General features: G+C 43.7%; 1 protein-coding gene across 1 annotated transcript in view; it reads right to left on the bottom strand.

The window, feature by feature from the left end:
- Positions 1–19,811, bottom strand: part of ACAN (aggrecan) — a 70,233-nt gene that overhangs the window by 11,254 nt on the left and 39,168 nt on the right. The window contains 18 exon segments of the mRNA XM_030579019.1: positions 2,097–2,115; positions 2,117–2,211; positions 11,726–11,839; positions 12,435–12,498; positions 12,500–12,591; positions 12,594–14,294; positions 14,297–14,440; positions 14,443–14,717; positions 14,719–14,767; positions 16,085–16,267; positions 16,696–16,791; positions 16,794–16,880; positions 16,883–16,987; positions 17,123–17,200; positions 17,203–17,249; positions 17,702–17,852; positions 17,855–17,875; positions 18,463–18,924. Of these exon segments, the coding sequence (XP_030434879.1) occupies positions 2,097–2,115; positions 2,117–2,211; positions 11,726–11,839; positions 12,435–12,498; positions 12,500–12,591; positions 12,594–14,294; positions 14,297–14,440; positions 14,443–14,717; positions 14,719–14,767; positions 16,085–16,267; positions 16,696–16,791; positions 16,794–16,880; positions 16,883–16,987; positions 17,123–17,200; positions 17,203–17,249; positions 17,702–17,852; positions 17,855–17,875; positions 18,463–18,924 (3,783 nt within the window).

Here is a 19,811-nt window from a genome sequence, read left to right as displayed (position 1 = left end):
GAGTTCATCCATCATCCTTTCTCAGCTCCTTGTTGCCCTAGGGTAGTGGGATTTCATTATTCCTTTTGGCCCCTCAGCAAATGTCCCTCTAACCTCATGCAGGACAAATGTTCTATATTCCACTTTCATGAAAAAAACTCTCACCTTGGCTAATGTCCACCTCTGCATTCCAGAGTACCCCATTTCCCTTCAACTCATCAATTCCTCTTACTCCACTCCTGTGAAGCTCTTCAACACAGACCCCATGCAGACTTCAATGGCTGACCCTCCAAAGATTGGCTGGTTGGTGGGGCCTTTGAATTCTCTTTTTCTGCCTTCTTCCTCTACAGACCAAGCAGACCATCTCTGCTGGGCCAACCTTGGGGAGCAGGAGCTGTGAGAGCGCTCACAAACCTAGATCTTCTTCACCACATCTCCGAGAGCAGGGAAGGGAGTACGTAATGTGCCTTTCTAAGTCTCTTTTTCTGGTGGCTTATGTCATACCCCCTTTGTAAAGTATCACAACCACTGAATTGGGATGGAACACAATATACAGCCTCACTAGGACATTCTAACAGAAAACGTGAGGCTTTCCTATATAGCAGTTACCTGTGCAAAAACCTATGCAGTTGTAGGTAAAATCTAATCCCATGAAGTGGCACTTTCTCCAGGCTTTAGAGGCATTTAAGAATGACTGACTTGTGTGTATGGCACAGAAGAGCTCATCTAAAATGCTAGAGCTCATAGATGTTCTTATGGAATCAAAAAAAGTTAGAGAAGGGAAAGTAGATCATATATTCTACCTTGGGGGCAATGTGGGGTATTAAAGGGGACTTTTTCACTGATATTTAGGGCAATAGTCTGCTTTCATATGTCCCAGGGTAATCCAGGGTAAAGATACCTCTTGATGGCAAGATCCCATTAATAGATCAACCGTTATGAAGAGAAGAGATTAGACTAGGTTTGGGTCAAACATTGGAGTGGTGTTTCAATACAGCAGCTAGGAGGAATACTCCATATTATAGGAGGTCTTTTTCCTCATCTCAGGAGAGGCTCCTGTGGCAGAGTAGCAGGAGGTGCTAAAGGTCAGGACTGAGGTACACTGGAAGAGGTAAGTGAAGGAAGTGCCTGCTCACAAGCTCTAGCCATTTCTATCAGTTCCTCTCCTTTCATGAGCTCTACCACGCACTCATATTAAAAGGAGAAAGAGAGATGCAGAGAATGAGAGATGGAAGATCAAATGTGCTTTCCTATTACCCATTCGAAGGTGAACGGCTAGTACTTTTCAACCCACTTCTCCCTGGCCTTGTTGAGCAATGCAGGAACATTTTTCCTCCTTGAGAAATGCTTTCATGGACTTGCAGTAAAACAAAATATTCTTTTGTTTTCTCCCCCAAAACAAACAGCATTTGTGCACACAGGAAAGTGTTATTCTGATGAAAAAAGATATTTCATTTTTCCCTTCTGTGATTCACACTGCTCGCCATTGTCACCATGAAAATTGCATTCGCCTGAGGAAATGACACAAAGGTCAGGTGGAAGCGGAGAAGATTCACAGGAGTGAATGAAAGCCCTTCACGGGTGAATCCTCACAAAGTGAATCCTCACATGGCTCAATTCATGCATCTTTCACTGAAATCTCAGAGGAGCAGAGAAGGTTCACATGCCATGAAGATGTGCCTGGGACATTGCCCGATTATTACAGGTGGATTATTACAGGTGGATTGGAAGTGGTTTTCTTTGACCCAAAAGCATGTTTGTGCTTATGGCAAACAGTATCACACTATCATGTCCTTTATGAAATTTTCACAGAGAAAGCTACAGCAAAGAGAATAATTTCCTTTCTAAGAAGCCAAGGAGACACAAGTTCCCTAGGAAGCCCTAAGCTGTCACTGTCTCCTAGAAGTTAAGAGAAATTTCCCAGAGAAACAAGATGCTGTGATGGAAAAAAAATAATAATTACTTTGTAAGCAAACAGCTTAAATCTTTTCCCCAGTAAGATGCATTTTATCTGCTGTTAGGAGTTAGCTTATGAGATGAGGGCAGGATTGGTGGGGATCAGGTTTTTTGCAGGGTGCAGCTGTTAGTAAAATTAGCTGAAGCCAGGTAGGCCGTACCGATCTCACACAGGTCCCACTCCGTAGCTGGGAAGGCATAAGCATTTGAAAGAGTCGATGCCATCAGCGCAGGTAGCTCCATTCAGACAGGGGCTTGAGTGGCACTCATCAATGTCTGCAAGAAATCAAGGGCTGCCATTAGGACTCTGGGCAGGGAACTCCACCAACGGGAGAACTTGTTTCTTTGCTTGTTCAGCAGGGACCGTCAATGGTTTTGGGAGAGCTCAAGAGTGGGTTACGGGTTCATTTTAAAAACTACTATTGCTGCTACTGCTGAAGAAATGGAAGCAAAAAGCCAACCCACCCGAGGAGACTGACATCATTTTCCACTCAAATTTCTGTCACTTGATGCCTGAACAACACTATGGTGATGTCAGGGCAACATCAGCCAAGGTCGGAGGGATGACTTTCAGTATAGTCTGCTCAGTATCTTTTGACATCTGTTGTGTCTCTTCCTTGTCCATCTTTTCTGCCTACTTGATCAAATGTGCAAACTTGTGGCTGTGTCTCAGCCTCCATCAGCTAAAGTCTAAAAGACAGATGTTGGGCTTCTCTTAAGTAAGAGCAACATCCTCACACACAGTGTAATCTCTTCCCTCTCCCTCCTTGACTCCTCATTTTGACTCTTTCTAACCAGAGTCCAGATGTCATCCTTGATCCTGAACTCCCAGGGCTAAATCCTCACCTGTTCCAGAGCACAGCTGCTTGTGACTGGGCTAACATAAAGCCAGCTGTGCCAGCTTTACATCAATCAAGGATTTCCCCACACTGTGGGAACTGCTGGCTGCCCATTTAGGACAGTTTCATGGACTCTTTCTACTGCTCCATTGGTACAAAGAGCCCTTTGGGTGGGCCGGATTAGTCCCAAAGTCTCTGTCTTACAGTCTGTCAGTTATCCCAACATGGACAGTACATGTTAGTACTGTAATGGCATGCCTAGCCTCGCCAGTTCAGGAAGGGGAGGGAAGAAGCTTGGATTAATTGAGTATCATGCTAGAATGAGACCAAAATGGACAGTTTGTATTTAATATGCCCCCAAATCCATCCTTCTACATTTTTTTCTTAACATGTCTCCAGTCTGAAACTTAATCCTACTCCTCAGTTAGTCTTGAAATCAGAAGGAAGAAATAAGTTAATTAGAATGAAAAGATGGCAGAGAGGAAGTCAGCTCAAGAACCATAGAGAAGCTCCAAAGAGTAAGAATGTACTTGTGTCCAAATACATACAGAAAGGATTGTAGACTAAAAATAGTAGCTGCTGGTTATCTCCTTTAAGTAAGACTATTCTCTTTCTTTCAAAGTCTTGCTTCTCAGACTCTGAAGTACTGGGAAGTCTTAAAGATGCTGACTTTAACAGAAGTCATCTGGCTGACACCTCACTCTACATTTCAGTGCTAGAGGGGTTAGTGGGAAAGCAGACTCAGAGAAGATGAATCACAGAAGGATGTGGACATGGCCATCATGGAGCAGAACAACAATCCATTAGTTCAATATTCTGACTTCTGCCACATTGGATCAGACTAACGGTCTGTCTAGTCTGGTATCCTCTCTCCTGCTATACCAGAGCAAAACAGTGATTCGGCATAAGAAAACAGACAAGTGTTTTACCTTCTCTATGAGTCTAGTCACCCATAGGGGTCAATGCCAGATGCTTCAGTGAAAAGTGTAAACTCCTAAAGCACATTAAATTGTAAAGTATTAAATGATGGGGGAAAGTCTTCCTGGCATCAGCTGGTAGTCACCTTGCACTTTGAAGCACGAGGATTGAAAGCCTTGTATTTATATCCTAATTTGTGTCCCTGAAGATATTGCAAATATTCCCCCAAATGCTTATGAACCACTTACACCAGTTTTGCACTTGGCCTCTTCAGGGTCTGCTTCTACATTCAAATACTAATTAATATTTTCAGAGCTATTATTTTTAGTGTAATGGGAGGGAAGTGAAATGCCCAGATTTCATCAACGCTAATAAGCATTTTGGGACTTCCCAGAACAAAAAAGGAATTATTGACCTAGTAGAAAAGAATGGATGAGTCAGGTTGTTTACTATTTATCTGCTCACGTCTTTGGATCTTAGAAGATTTACAACACAATAGGGAAACTGAAATGTGTTGAGAGAAGATTAAAATCCCAGTACACACCAGGTTCCCCAGCAACAGTAGCAGCGGAAGTTGATGCCAATCACAGTGGTCTCCACCTGAACAAGTAAGGAAGGGTTCTCCTTTGTCCATTAGCTTCTATTAAGTGGAAAGCACGCTGTAGAAATGGAAATAAGGCATGTACAGGAGCTAAAGCAGAATGTTAGCAGGGAATAATGGCTCTTCATTTGTCTTCAGTGACAAGGACTAACATTTTATGTGCCCAAGGTCTCTCTCAGATATAGATGATCTGCAGTGGTCCCACTACGCAAGTCCTGGAAGAAGAAGGCAGCAGATACACATGCAGCTAGTGCACTGTCATATTCTCATATCAGGAAATAACATTAGAATGGAACTTGCTTTTGTGCTTGTATATAATATGCAGTGTACATATTATACATACTATATGGATACTCTCTCTCTCTCTGTCTCTCTAGACACACAGAGTACATTTAAACAGTCTTGTAAAAATAAAGCAAGGAAATACAGAAATATTTTTTAAGGCATGCTGTAAATATTTTGAAAGATGACATTTAAAACACATGAGGATAATAAATTTCAAACTAGCCATTTGGCATGTTAACAGTTTGGGGCAGGGACTGTGCCTTCCTCTGTATTTAGAAAGCACCTGGTCCCGGCAGTTTCTGGTACATTTAGAGTCTTGCACATGTCAACACGTATGGAGTTGGTGTGGCTGATTTGCCATTCACCCTGTAGTACTTGGTCTTAGAGATTTTTCAGAACAATAAATAATATCACCTGCTAGCATCAGTCATGATATAGTTAGTCTGTAAGTTGCCACAGGAGTCTTTGCTGCAGCCACGATATAGGCCCTAGATAGACTAGAGAATGGAACTATGATATTGCACGCAAGCTGCGGACTCCAGGTTTGATATGAGAAGGAAACTTTGGTAAAAGAAATGTTAAATCACCCAATTACTTAATGCTTGGCATTTTTTGTTATCCTTTTAGTTGCCACAAGCATATATTACACATCCATAGTCTTGTTCACCATTCAACCCTACACAAAGGAGACTCTCAGAGGTGACATGAGGGTGCAGGGACCCTTCAGCGGCAGGCAGCTGTCATGTATCTTAACACTGAAGGAATTTACAAAGCCACTGTTATTAGATATTTGTTATTTTATGGTAAATTTTCCTAAAAATGCATGTTTGTCTTCTCACGACTCCCTTGCTGGTCCTCCTCAAATAGCTTCTCTACTAGGACAGGAAGAAAAGATTATTACTATTATTTAAGGCTAACAATGTACGTGGGGCAGTACAAGACAGAATGAGACAGCCCCTGCTTTGAAGAGCTTCCAGTCTAAGAGAAAGTCATGGAAGACAGAATGCAATGGGGAGCCGAGAACAGGGAGCACATTTAAAACATTAACTCACTTCTGGAGGGCATCACAAAAATAAGGGGTCTTTAGAAGACGATTTATACTTACCGTGCTATCATCAGAACATTGAAAAAGACCATTCAAATGTCTTGTTACAACATGGGTTTTCTAGCTGATGTATTCTTAAAGGGACTAACATTTTAGGCCTCACTTTAAAAAAAAACGTTTTCGTGATTTAAAAAAAATGAAAACAGGGTTTCGTATTTAATAGATGTCAACTGTCGATTGACAAAAGCAGGGAGGTAGCAGGATTACTCTGGATGCTTCATTTAGGCAAACACAAAATAGCCTCACCAGCTTGTTATTCCCTTCCTAGGCTCTAATGTTCCCAGGTATGTATTGCATTTACTCACTCCTACTCCATTCAAGTAGTATACAACTTAAACACAATAACACTATACTAGAATGCAAGAAACAGCAAGAGAAAACATTTATAAACAAAAGTGAAACTGACCATTTTACTATAATTGCAAACATGAACAAGCAGCTTCAGCGATGGAAACTACATTAGCATTTCAGAACTGTTTCCCTTTTAATTATCTAAGATGTTATTGGCAGTAACAGTGGCGTGGACTTTTTAAAGATACAATCCCTGTATTTTATTAAAAAGGCAACCTAGGTCACTGATAGATTTTAAGACTGATTAAACGAGTTTAGTTTTGTGTTTAAAACAGTCACTAAGGAGGAACAGCTTGCAAGCAGGAAGGATATGAAACACCACTTGAACACTGAAAAATTCCTACAGTTTTCTTGGGATTGAGAGTAATCTGTTTGGAAATACAACTTGGCATCCAAAATCCTGACTCCATTCTGCAGCTTGAAAAGCAAGAGATTTTCAGGTGTACATCCCCCACACTGACCTGTTTTTATAGGGTTTACTGATGTGTATGAACCGCTAAATAGGGACTTGAAAGACTGACTAAACAATACTTTTTTAGAGAGCCAAGAAAATCTTGCCAGAAATCATTGCTTCTGCTTTCCAGGAATTCCTGGGACCATTATGAACATTGATCTGGTGGGTTAAGCAGGGAAGAATATCCCAAAGCCAGTGGTGGCACGTAAAAGATAACTCCATTCACACTTTACCTCTGTTGCCAGATCCTGATCAAAGCAGAAAAGAAGCAGCTGGAGAAAACAATTCTTTAGATGTAAGAGATAAGTAATGGTTCTCGGCAATAGTACCGCCAAGGAGTGGCTTGACAACAGATGGAAAGAGTCAATTTCTCTGACTTAAGCCATAGAAAAATAAATAAAAAATGAAATTTAAGCCTCAGGATACAGAGGAGGAGAAAATAATCTGCCATAACATAGAAAATATTCTATTAAACTACGAAACTCAGACACTTATCAGGAAACATGTTTATCTTGTGGTACTCCCTCTCAGTTTTATGTTTACAAGTGATGACTTGATTACAAGCACTGAGACCTCAGAAATCTCGGGAAACCTTGGTTCCACAATATTATTTGTAAAAGAAAACTCACTTTATCTATACAACAGGCCATTATGTTAGGTTGTATCCTCAGAGCAGGTTTTCCATAAGCAAATACTGTAATCCTTTGGCTTAATGTCATGAAACAGCCAAGAACACCAAATAACTAGATTGGCCAGTAAAGACATCTGCCAGTGCCTAGTTCTCAGCTGGAACTGGTTAGAGCTACCTTACCCTCCTTCATAGCCCGACTCTCACATTAAATAGAATTGTATGAATCACTTGTGTGATTTTTTAAAAAAGGTTTTTCTTCTACTGCTTTCTTTTAATCAACAGAAAATATCCTTCAGACCATAGAAAAGCATTGCACCCATCAAGACTCCTTCAAAATCACCTAATACACTTCAGCTGTTTTGGCTGGATGGGCAGCAGTTCCAGAGAGATGCAAACCTTTTGGTAAACTGCTGACAATTCAGCAAATGTCATTTTTTCCCTTGACCTGACTGAAGTCTTTAAAACCATCAGCTAGTGCAAACCACAGCTTTTTCACTGAAATGCCAGCACAGTATTTTTGCTAATACTTGTGTGCCCTCAAATTTTGCCAATTGTAACAGGCTTCTGCACACATTTGGCAAAAGTCTGGATAAAGAGATCAGTTAAGTGAACAACACTTCAAATTTGAGGCTCTTGTGGGACCCTAATTCTGAGGGCAATAATAGAATGCTGACAACTGATCACATGGACCTTAGCATTCCTTGGCTAGAAGCCTGGAAAATGCCAGCATCCAAGGGTTAACGTTCAATCCACTGGCTGACAACTCCGACTTTGGCTTCTGGCATTGGTATCTTGGGGGAATCATAGGGTATGGTAGAGTAGAGAAATTTTCATTAAAAAAAAACCTGTGATCACGAATCCACTGAAAACCTTATCAAAGTAGGCTTAGTAGGAATGTATATGAAAAACTAGCACTAAAGCCCCACTTCAGCTGGGTCTTTGCTTTGGGCTCCTTCTTGCAAGATGAACTAGATTCCGTTCTACTTTATTATTAATTATCTTTTTTGATCATTCTTCTGGTCCCACCAATGTTCAGCACAGCACCAGACACAGCTATCAAGATAGTGCCTGTCCCAAAGAGCTAACTTTATAGATTAGGAAGACAAGACACACCAGAAGAACCAGAAGAAGGAGGCAGCATAGGTCTATTATTATATACTAGTATTCTCAATATGCAGATTCCCTCTTTCATTTCTCTAGCATCTCTCATCTCAAAGCACTTTGAAGACTATCTTTATAGTAGAATTGAGCTAATATTGCAAAACAATCTTTGTGAATATTTGTTCCATCTTAAAAAAAAACACTTTGTTTACACATTTAGGTATTACTTCTAGATGAAATTCACCCTTTTGTGGAAGGCTGGTTCAAGGACTAGGCCTCCTTAAGTTCTGCTCTGAAATAGGCCTTGTGTGGGCTTTTTGCCCATGGGTGAATTTCATTCTCCATGAATACGTTCCCAAATGAGCTTTACTAGCCTAAAAGGCACATTTTCAGCTTGAATGCTGGAATAGTCACTGAACACAAATTCTAAACCCCATAATAAACTGTCATATATTCGTTTGAACTTTATACTGTTGGTTACTTACATAAATTGTCCAATTAACAAACAGAAACAATACATTGTGATTTTTGTAACTTGCCACTACAAAGCACATTTGAGATGTTGAACATGTGCAATGAGCTCTAGATGCAGATCACTGAAGAGAGTTGCCAAGAATTTTGAACAAGCTAACATAAGACGTTTGCAATTTTTGTTGGCAATTTACAGATAGAAAAAGAAGCAAAACTATGAGACAAATTATTTCTTACAACTTATTTCTGAGTTCTAATGTACAGCCATATAGTCACTTCCTCCTTCACTGCTACTCATCACCTCTGGGGTGAAACGTGGCAACAGTGGTGGGCCAATGACACTACCTATTACTCTTGCAAAAAGTGCTGCGGAATATTTAATGACCAGGACAATAACTCCATTAGTACAGTGCCAAGCCCCATGCCTGGTGTCACATAAATGCAGTGGTTCAGTAATGTCCCTGTTGAGTCGCCTACACCAACACAGGAACATACAGGGGCAAGTATTGACTCAGAAAGGAAAGTGCCTTCTACCGAGTCACCCACACCATTCCCTGCAGCACAGTGCACCTAGAACTGTACTGGGGTATCACGGTCAATACTTAGTCATAGGGAGGAGTGCCCCTACAGAGTCACCCACACTGCTCCTTGCCGCACGTGTCCCCTGCTACCATGTTGGGGTATTCAGGTCAGTTCTGAAGAGTCACCGCAGTGACAGTGGAATGACAAGTGCAAGTGGGATATTAGAATCCTTTGATTTCACTGATTCATGAGCAAAGGGGAGAGACTACAACTCAAATGAGATGGAGACTCCAGTGAGTCATGTAGGCTCCACAGTACTGAAGCTTCATGAAGATAGAGGCTGGCTCCTGTCCCCTGTTCGCCATCTTTGGGTATTAAGAAGCGACAAGGCTCTGATTTCAGGGCTTGGTCCTTCATATCTGAACTATATCTTGCTGGTAACCTTGCAAACATGGAAAGACTGCCATTTGATTGGCTACTGAAGGTATGGGCAGGGTTTGAAGTAATGATCACATGCAAGGGATACACCATCAAAGAAAGTATCAGACAAAGTAAAACTTTTATTAGTAAGACAAAAGAGAAAGAGGTGGGGAGAGAGCAAGAGAGCACCGACGTATCAGAAATACAACAAGCTTGATGACCAATTGAGATCTCATAGACATAATAATACTTTATATCACTATAACATCATCCACCTGAGGGTATCAAATGCATTATGAATGGAAATGAATTAAACCTCACAACCTACCTCTGAGGTAGATAATTATTAATTTCTCTGTTTTTAGATGAGAAAAGTGAAGCACGGAGTTGTAAAGTGATTTGCCCAAAGGTGCTCCGTGATTCAGTGGCAGGTATGGAATTAGAATCCAGCCCTCCACTCCAACCACTAGAAGCGCTGCTTCCAAAAAAGCCCCTAACTAACCCAAAGCAGTATGCATTAGTGGTTAAACTGAGAAAATAGTTCTGGGGGCTGTGATAATGGATTTTTTTTTTCACTAGAAATGACTGAGCAAGTCCGGTTGCATTCACAGATTGTACCATGTATAAGCAAATATACATGAAGGCAAAATTTCAAAAACTCTAGAGGCACAGTTATGCACAAAACATACACACGAGTGCAGACCTAAGGTTTCTTAAAAAGAGGCCTATATTTATACAGAGTGCATGTCCATCCTTGCCTATTGCAACCTTGACTTGGGCTAGCACAGGATACATTCTGTCTTGGTATCAAAGTGAAACTGAACCAGGAACGAGAAGTGCCAAGGAATTTCGGGTTATCCTTGACTTAGTTCTCCTCACCCTGACAGGCAGCAACAGCCAGGGAAGCGATTGCTGTGGAAGAAAATTCCTGGCTAATTGCTAAGGGATGACTTTTTCCAGTAGCATCAGGTTAGGCAGCTTACACACTCACTGTATGAATTATATCGAGCTGGTTGTCTACCATGAAAGACACATGATGTTTTCACAATCTTAAGTACCGTAGCAATTTATATGTACACCAGTGAATGAGCCCACCAATCCACAGGTTGAAAGAGTGTAGTGAAACAGACATGTGCCAAAAGAGCCAATAAAAAACACAAGTTAATTTGCTTTAGACTCCATTTCATGTGCATCATCCTTTGTAGCCAGTTCCAGCAAACAGAGGCACAAGACCCAATACTATCAAGCAGAACCTCAGTTCACTTCTCTTCCTTTAAAGCTTTGAAGAAATATATTTTCTTTCATTCCCAATGCATAGTTGGGCCTGAAAAACTGATGCAAAGTGCCTTGAAACTTGGATGGGGATGAAAGTCCAAAAGGTCCTAGCTGCCATAGATAGTGAAGTGACAGTAGGATTCTGATGGCAGAAGGGCACCCAGGCTAAGTTAAGGGTGGTGAGGTATTGTCTGCCAACAGTTGCCAAGGGACAATGTGAAGGGCTAGGAAGACGGTTTGGATGAGCACATACTGCCTCCAGCAGGTGCAGTTCAGAGAGCAAAAACTTCTGATTTTCTTGCTGGCTTGTTTTGACCCTTGAATGCTGCAGAAGAAGCCAGGAGGTCCACAACAGCAGACCTAGTGCACCATAACAAACATCATGAAACACAAGGCATCCACCCATAAGTATATATAGATCCTAATGTTCTGGATATAGGGGTGTGTGTGTGTATATATATATATATATATATATAGGTCAGGATAGGTGATAAGGAAATAGGACAGTGGTGACTATCCCATTCTACAGTGCTTCTCTGCCTCTTCCTCTCACCCCCTCAATTGCCAGGATGAAATTCTCCTATTGATCCAGAGAGGAAGGAGCAGCTGCCTTCTCTAGGGCTTCAGGAGAACAGAGCTTCCCTGATTTCTCTAGGCTGGAGCAACATTCAGCAATGACGGTGACAGGAAAGTGAACTCCTGGTTTCCCCCAGATATGCTGTGCTCATGGACATGTCCACAGCAACACTCATTTTAGGTAATAAAAATATTCTCCCCTTGCTGCACATCCCCCATCAAAGCAGAGGACAGAGCTTACCTATATCACAGTGGTCACCCATGTATCCAGGCAGGCACACGCAGGTGATGTTTCCATCTCTTTCCTGGCAGGTTCCAGCTCCACAGGGCTTCTCATCACATGTCTTGGGTATGACTGTAACTCCCAAGAGAGAAGGATATCAGCCAAATTATACCGATGCCTTTTGCTGTTATATAGTGTGCCTACAGCTGCTGCACAGGAGGGGAGGTGCCTGCCATCCATGTCTCAGTGCTGCTTCACTCTCTACTTGCCATGTTACTCTGCACTTATCTTTGGTTTAAGGCTACTTTAGTTTATCTCCACTGTCATGGAAGGTCAGAGTCAAACAATGGGGAAGGAGGAGGGCGGGATAATTGTATGGCCAATAATAGCACCGATAGTTGTGCTTTTTAAGATAAAAGCAGTTGGATATTTTGTGTTTCAGGGCATAACCTGATTGCTGCAGGTGTGAGAAAAGAGCAACCCCCCTCACATTCCCACAGTGTGCAGAGCTGCACAATTGGCCAGGAGCATTATGATTGTTCCATCATTTATCAGCCACTGTGAGAGGCAGATATTAGACTTGAGGGATTAATGGTCTCATATGGTGTGGCAAATACATCCTACAGCCCTATAGGCAAATCCTACATCCCTTTGCCGTATACAGAAGGGAAGCCCCACCCCCTTTCTATAAAAGGGTCTGGAAAAGCAATACTATTTTTAACAATACCTTCTGCAGTGGGTTCTGGCACATTGGTGGCTTCTGGTGAAACTTGAGGCAAGATAGCAGTCAGTGGCAGTGGGTGATATCTCTAAAGTTTCTTGAACAATAGCTATTTTGGTCTCTTGTTCTGATACCATGGGAGCAGAGGACTGTATTTCAAGCCAGGCTCTTCAGGACCCATGGGCTCTTGTGTTAATTCAATGTCTGGCATACTGGTACTTATTACAACTTCTGGTGCAGAGGTTTCCCCTGAAACAAATGGGAGTGGGGTTACGAGCGTTCCTGAAAAATCTTCCCTCCTTTCTTCTGGTGCTCCAGAAGTTTCACCACTGACCACAACTATGCCAGATGTTTCTAAGTTAACTTCAGGCAATACAGATGTTTCACTGCTGGTTTTGTAAACTGTAGAAGTTTCTATGCTAATTTCTGGCAATGCAGATATTTTGTCACTGGTTTTATGTACTGTAGAAGTCTCTATGCTAATTTCAGATATTGCAGATGTTTCACCACTGGTTTCATGAACTGTAGAAATTTCTATGGTAATTTCAGGCAATGCAGATGTTTCACCATTAGTTTCAGGAGCTGTAGATGTTTCTATGCTAATTTCATGAAATCCAGATGTTTCTACATTAATTTCAGGAAATGCAGAGGCCTCTCTACCAATTTCCCCATCTCCACTTGACTCAAAAATATGGGGGAGTGTCACAGCTGTTTCTCCACCTAGCTCCTGTGAAACTGTTGGTTTTGTCACAACTTCCACCAAATCAGAAGTGACCAAGGTGACTTCTGGAAGTCCGGAGGCCTCTCCACTAACTCCAGTCACTGCTAAGGACTCTCCACTTAAGTCTGTGAGTCCAGAAATTTCTCCACTAAAATATGAAATGCCTGATGTCTCTCCACTGATGTCTATTGTCCCTGATGGTAACCCATTAATATCCATAACTCCAGACACTTCTCCAGATGTTTCTCTTTCCCCTGAAGGAAGTCCACTAATTTCTAATATCCCAGATGGCCCTTCTCCTACCTCTTGTGCAACAGATGTCTGTGTTACAACTTCCACTAAAGTTGTATCCACAAGAGAGATAGTGGGAAAGCCAGACGGGAGTCCACTATAATCATAAACTCCAGATGGCAGGCCACTAACAACTTCAACACCAGAAGTATCTCCGCTGATGTCAATTACTCCACTTGGAAATCCACTCATTTCAGGAGCTCCAGAAACCCCTCCACTGAAGTCTATTTGCCCAGAAGGCTGACCACTAACATCTAAAATTCCAGACACTGTGCCTGATATATCTTCATCCCCAGAGGGCAATCCACTGATTTCCAAAAACTTTTTTGCTTCGGCTTCCGTAACTGACGGGGTTGTCACTTCAACCAAACTGATATTTAAAAAGGTAATGCCTGAGGGCTCTCCACTTCTATCAACAACAGAAACAAGGCCACTTAGGTCTACAAGGCCACTTATGTCAGGTATCCCAGATGGTTCTCCACTGAAATCAATTCCTGAGGGAAAGCCGCTGATATCAGGTATCCCAGATGGTGCTCCACTGATATCAGGTATCCCGGATGGTGCGCCACTGAAATCAATTCCTGAGGGTAACCCACTAATATCAGGTATCCCAGACGGTGCTCCACTGATTTCGGGTATCCCGGATGGTGCTCCACTGATATCAACTCCTGAGGGCAACCCACTGACTTTTCCACTAATGTCCCATTCAGCAGAGGGTAACCCCGATAGGCCTCCTTCTCCACTGACCCCAATTGTTCCTTTTCCTTCTAGTTGACTTTCTGCTACTGTTGTTACAACTTCCACCAAAGTAGTATCCACAAGAGAGACAGTTGGAAAACCAGATGGGAGTCCACCTCATCATACTCTCCAGATGGCAGGCCACTAGTAAGCTCAACACCAGAGACTTCTCCAGAAGGCAGCCCACTGATTTCTGGAATTCCACTGATTTCTTGCAGTCCAGATGGTACCCCACTAAGGTCTGGGATTCCAGAAGCAGATATAAGTCTTCCTCGCCAGAAGGTAACCCACTGCCTTCAATAATGCCTGAGGGCAGCCCACTTTCATCCCCTGATGGCAGTCCAGAAGGAAATCCACTGAAATCCAGGTCTACAGATGGCACTCCGCTTTCTTCGATCCCTGAGGGCTCTCCACTAGGTTCAAATGTTCCAGAAGCTAATTCTCCAGGTATCCACCCAGAAGCTGATGGTTGACCACTGGTTTCAAGTACTCCAGATGCAGATATCTCCCCTGAAGGCACTCCACTGAGAGAAGTCTCCACTGGGCTCATCTGGTATTGCAGCAACAGGGGGGAAAGCTGATGGACTCACTGGAAAAGAAGCAGGGGAAGTGGGGGGAGAGAGCGAGTGAGGAAGAAAGATTTAACAAATCAGTTTCAAGGAGCTATTGAAAATTTCCTGTTTGACTGTGCATAAAAATGGACATCAAATAAAATAGTGACAGACTCTGAGGATGAGGGCAGCAAATCCTATACACTTTCCAGATCGCTCTCCCTCCCCTAAACCCTGTTAATGAGGATTATCTCAAATAACTCTGGAAAAGTAGTTCAATTTATCACCTCCTGTGACAGTACAATTGCAACACAAATTCCCAAAGGATAATCATCAGAACAAAGCCAGCATTCCAGCAACCATTAGTGGATGGAAACTGCTGCTGTTTCTGCTGATAATACATAGAAGAAGAAAAAATCCAAACCTATCCTGCAGTTTTTGTCTCAGTGTTGCTTCCAGTAAAGTGGCACCTCCCCTTGAAAGCCAGAAATTGAAATCTGTTTCCTGACTGATTTTCCCTCTTTACATGCACATTGATGCATTTTTGGAGGATAGCTCAGGAATGCGGGACTGTTGGCACTAGTTTGTTAGTGTAGGGTTGGCTAATGAGTCCAATATGCTGACTTTAACTATTTTATTTTAAAAAGAAGCACTGAATTATCTGTTTTAAAAAACAAAAAAATGTCTGAGCTCAGTTTTCCAGACCTGTGTGAGTGAAAAGGCATGTACAAAATTGACACCTGCATTTGTGGTAACTGTTTGCACATATTCTGTACGTGCAGTTTCGAAAATTTGGGCCATAATGAACTACCTGGATTTTGCTAACAGCTTAAAAAAAACCAAAGATGCCTCATACATTGGGTCATCTGACCTCTCCGGGCCCCCTTACCAAAAAGCTTGTCACAAGCAGAGCTGGAACAGCTGGGAGTCCCAGGTGTTATTTGCTCTAAGTAACTCAGAGCCCACACTTCTTGTCACAGAATAGCCTTTCTCCATTTACATTAATCCCCATTTGCCCTGGGCTGCCTGTGGATAATGTAGTGTCCATGAGGAATACCATGTTTCACTCAGTGTGATCAGGGGGTGTGATGGCTTGAGCTCTAGGCCTCAGAGCTCTGCTTGGCTAAAAGGGGCATGTGAGGTGAATCTGGGTTACTGAGCCAGAGAACCAACTCTCTTTGAAGAGAGAGCTGCAGTTCAAAGCTTCCTCCCTCATCGGGCTACTTCCCAGCTGGATTCAGACAGGGATTCTCCTTGGTAAGGGCACAGAATTTTTGTTTCTGGATTGCCCTTGCCCTAAACGTTTCCTCTGCCAGTCTAGTGCCCTTCTGGGTTCAGAGAACAGCCCGACCCACCTGATAGCAAGGAAATGTCAGTTGGAAAGACTTCTGTTCCCCACGCTGTCTGATTTTCAGGTTCAGTGGCAAACTCCGTTTCCACAGTTGGCTCCTCCCCAGAGGGTACTTCTTCCAAGCCAGGGATCACCTGGGTTACTATCTGCTCCTCAACAAATTCATCCTTGTCCATAGATGGCAGGGCTGGAACAGAAAGATATTGAAGAGAATTTCTAAGGCAGAATTGGCTCTCTCAGAAACCTGATGATGCTTCATTAACTATCCCGATACCAAGGTGAAAAGCAACATAGAATGGTCTATTTACATGGCATTTCTCTTAATAGGAGATAAACAGACTAAATTAGACTGGAGAAAGTAGGGGAAGAGGAGACTTCATACCTTGTTTCCATCTCAGGTTTTCTGATTCTGTGAGAGTAAAATGAATGCAAAAGAATAAGTCATGTGGTGTCCCTGTGTGTCCTTGGAAGGAACAGCTCCTTTTGGTAAACATACAGTGGAACCCTTGTGTAATCATCTCCCTCTTGAAATCCTTTCCCCACAGAATGCAGAATTTTCCCTGTGCTATCAGCAGTATGTGCTATGGTAGATGGCTCTGAAGAGTGGGTCAGTACCTCTGAAACAGAAGGCGTGGTGCCTTGACAGTGGGTCAGGGAATCCCGTCTGGTTGGGGTGCAAGTAGATGGTTCTCACACCAGGTTTGTCTCCCCACAAGCAGGACGTGGGGTCACAATGGGATATCGGATGCTGCCATCAGCAAGCCAGCCAGCACGGCATCTATCCAGGCCCTGCTTCCAGCGGCATGGAGTTGCCCAACAGAGGCCAGGGTGGCATTCTGGCTCTCACAGTATTCTTGGGCTTCTAGGAGGGTGAACTGATCTGCTTGGGTTGCAAAGAACACTTCACCTGGAGATAAAAATCAAGTGAGAGTCAGTGGCACATAGAACTATGGATATTTCTGCCCCTCCGCTGTACATTGCACACACACAATCACGCACACACTCCATAACAGCCGTGCTCACAGACATGTGGAGAACATACCCTTCAGTCGGTCAATGTAGCAGTACACATCATACATCTCAGAAGCTGGGCGCATGCCATACGTCCGCACGCCTGGGAGCTGTCCTTGTCTCCTACACATTGAGTCCGTGGGGTCACAATGGGGTATCTGTCAAAACAGAAAGAAAGGGGCCTCCCCAGTGAGGGTCCTGCATACCCTGTGATTGAAGACTGTCGGTGGGTGTTCCTGTGGAAGGGACATAAGCTCTCCATTGAATAATGACAATACTTAGCATTTAGAGGTGCCCAATGTCCTTAATCATAATAATAATGGTGGTAATACCTAACTCTTGTATTGGCCTTTTCATCAGTATAATTTAGAAATATGTCATTGACACGCAAGATAGGAAAATGTGGCACATGTGGGGAACGTGTTCACAATTCAGCAGCACATTACGCTATAGTCTGAACTGTGTTTTATCCGGTCAGGTGCTACTGTGCTGTCACTGGTTCCTGCGTCCATGTGGGGCTGTGCGGCAAATTGGCTGTAATCCAAGTGACTCCATTTGATGGCTGAATGTTTCTTTCAGGTAATCTTGACCTGACCTGGCCTCCCCTTACCTGACAGTCTGATCCCGCAGCCAGCCAGCGTCACATTGATGAAAGCCAGTCTGGTAAGCGGCCTGCAGTTGTTCGGGTGTGGCAATGACAGCGTTGTTATCCAAGCAGGCCTGCTGGGCTTTGGTGAAGGTGAGGGAATACCTGCTGGTGCTGGTCGGTAATGAAACACGACGCCTGGTGGGGAAAGGGAGAGAGCAGTGACATATGGACATGGAGACCCCCAGGGACTCTGGATGGATATTCAGGAAGGGCCTTCAAAACCAACCTGGTAGGAGCAGTACCTTCTGGAGCCACATTGAGCCAAATCCCTTGTTTACTGGTCTCTGCAGTTATTAAAGAGGCTATAAAAGGAGGGGTTATCTTGGGGTCTCCCATTCCTCCCCTCAATGATCACAATACAGTGACCTCCCCTTCAGCTGCAGAGGGGTGCTCACAGAACATTGGAATCTGGTGTTGGCCAATGCAGCTTTCATCCTCAGACAGAGGAGGTCATTCTACAACCTCAGAAGATGCCCTCCAGGCTCCCCTGCCCATTCCTGTGCCATGCACAGAAGGAGAGCTGCTGGCAGTAAGCAGATAGCTATTCCTGCATGAACTTCTAGGGGCAGGGGAAAGGCGGGGGTTGCCCAAACAACACTTTCCCCAGTAGAGCCAAATCCATTGGTAGATAGACAGTTTTCCAGTTTTGTCAGCTGAAGCAGCAGTGTGGCTGGCCCTGGAGGAAATGGATTGTGAGGTTTCTTGTTGTCCCTATGACTTACCAGTGGGAGAAATGGGCTGCTCGGGAACGAGACCGCTCGCAGGAGCGGCTGTCACCTGCACAATCATCTCTTCCACTGAGGCAGACTCTAGTTCTGGTGTGGCAGTCACCTCCAAGTCCTCCTTCGCTGAGCTCACCTCCGGTGCCAAACTGGTGAAAAGTGTGTCCAGGAGCGAGGTGGTGACCTCTGCAGGAGTCATCCATACAGCTGTGACTCCCTCTTCAGTCACATTCTCTGCCTCCGGGAAAGCTGTCTCAGCAGTGATACCAGTGGCAAAGAGATCTGGAGTCACTGTGGACTCTTCCTCTAGCTCTGAGGCAGTGGGTGTGAAGTCGATTGGCTCAAGAGTTGCAATGCTGCCTCGGGCTTCCTCCTCTGTGACATTGTATGGAAGAGGTATCTCCACTTCGGTCTGGGTGACGGTCTGGATGGTGAAGTTCTCAGGGACTAAAAAGTCTTCATCTACAACAAGAGGCACGTTTCCTTTATTGGTGTCTCCAAGGGACACAGGCTTTGGAAACAAATCAATGAATGGACACTCAAGAAAGGGGCTGGGTGTGCGGATGCTCTGAATGGAGACGGGGAGGGCGATCGGATGGTTGGGGGGGCTGTGATGGGAACCTGGGTAGGCGATAGGTGGTGTGATGGGAGATGGGGCGGGTGATGTGATCTGAACTAGGGTAGATAATGAGGTAGTTGTACAGGTGTTCTGAGAGGAGATGCTATTGCACAAGACGTGTGTTGGGAGATATAGACCATGTGAGTAGGTGCCACGATGAGTGACAGCATGTGGATACTCTAGGAGCTATTCCATCTTGCAAATGGACTCAGCGAGCCTGTGGGGCACTGGCCTGCTGGGTACTGGGTGCCCCTGTTTGGAGGGTTAAACTCAACCTTTTAAAAAGTAAAGTATTGACCATTTCCCCTCCCGCTACTCCTCGTCTCTCTAAAACACTCTACAGTGGAATTTAATTGAATTAAAAGAGGAGTCTCTTGTTTTTCTTCCCATATGTTCTATAGCTTTCATATGAGTTAGGGAGTCAGAGCTCCCTTCTCCCCCAACCCCCACCTTATACTCCTGACTCTAATCCGCTAGCACACACACTCATCTAGTTTTGCGTGATCTCTTGTGCCAGCAGCAGGGAACTTAAAATACAAAGCTCAAAATGGGGAGAGGAAAGGGGGTGCTGTCCCTGTCCTATTTCGAGGCAGGACTGAGCTGGGGAGCAGTGCACGTGGGAAGCTGGGAACACAGGCTTGAACACTGCAGAACAAATCGATCAGACCTCCACCCTAATGCTGCTTTGCCTCCCCAGCTGGTTTATTTCAAATTCCATTTTCTTTACCCG

The sequence above is a fragment of the Gopherus evgoodei genome, chromosome 10, assembly GCF_007399415.2.
Source record: "Gopherus evgoodei ecotype Sinaloan lineage chromosome 10, rGopEvg1_v1.p, whole genome shotgun sequence".
NCBI lineage: Eukaryota > Metazoa > Chordata > Testudines > Testudinidae > Gopherus > Gopherus evgoodei.
This window is presented reverse-complemented; position numbering and strand designations above follow the sequence as displayed.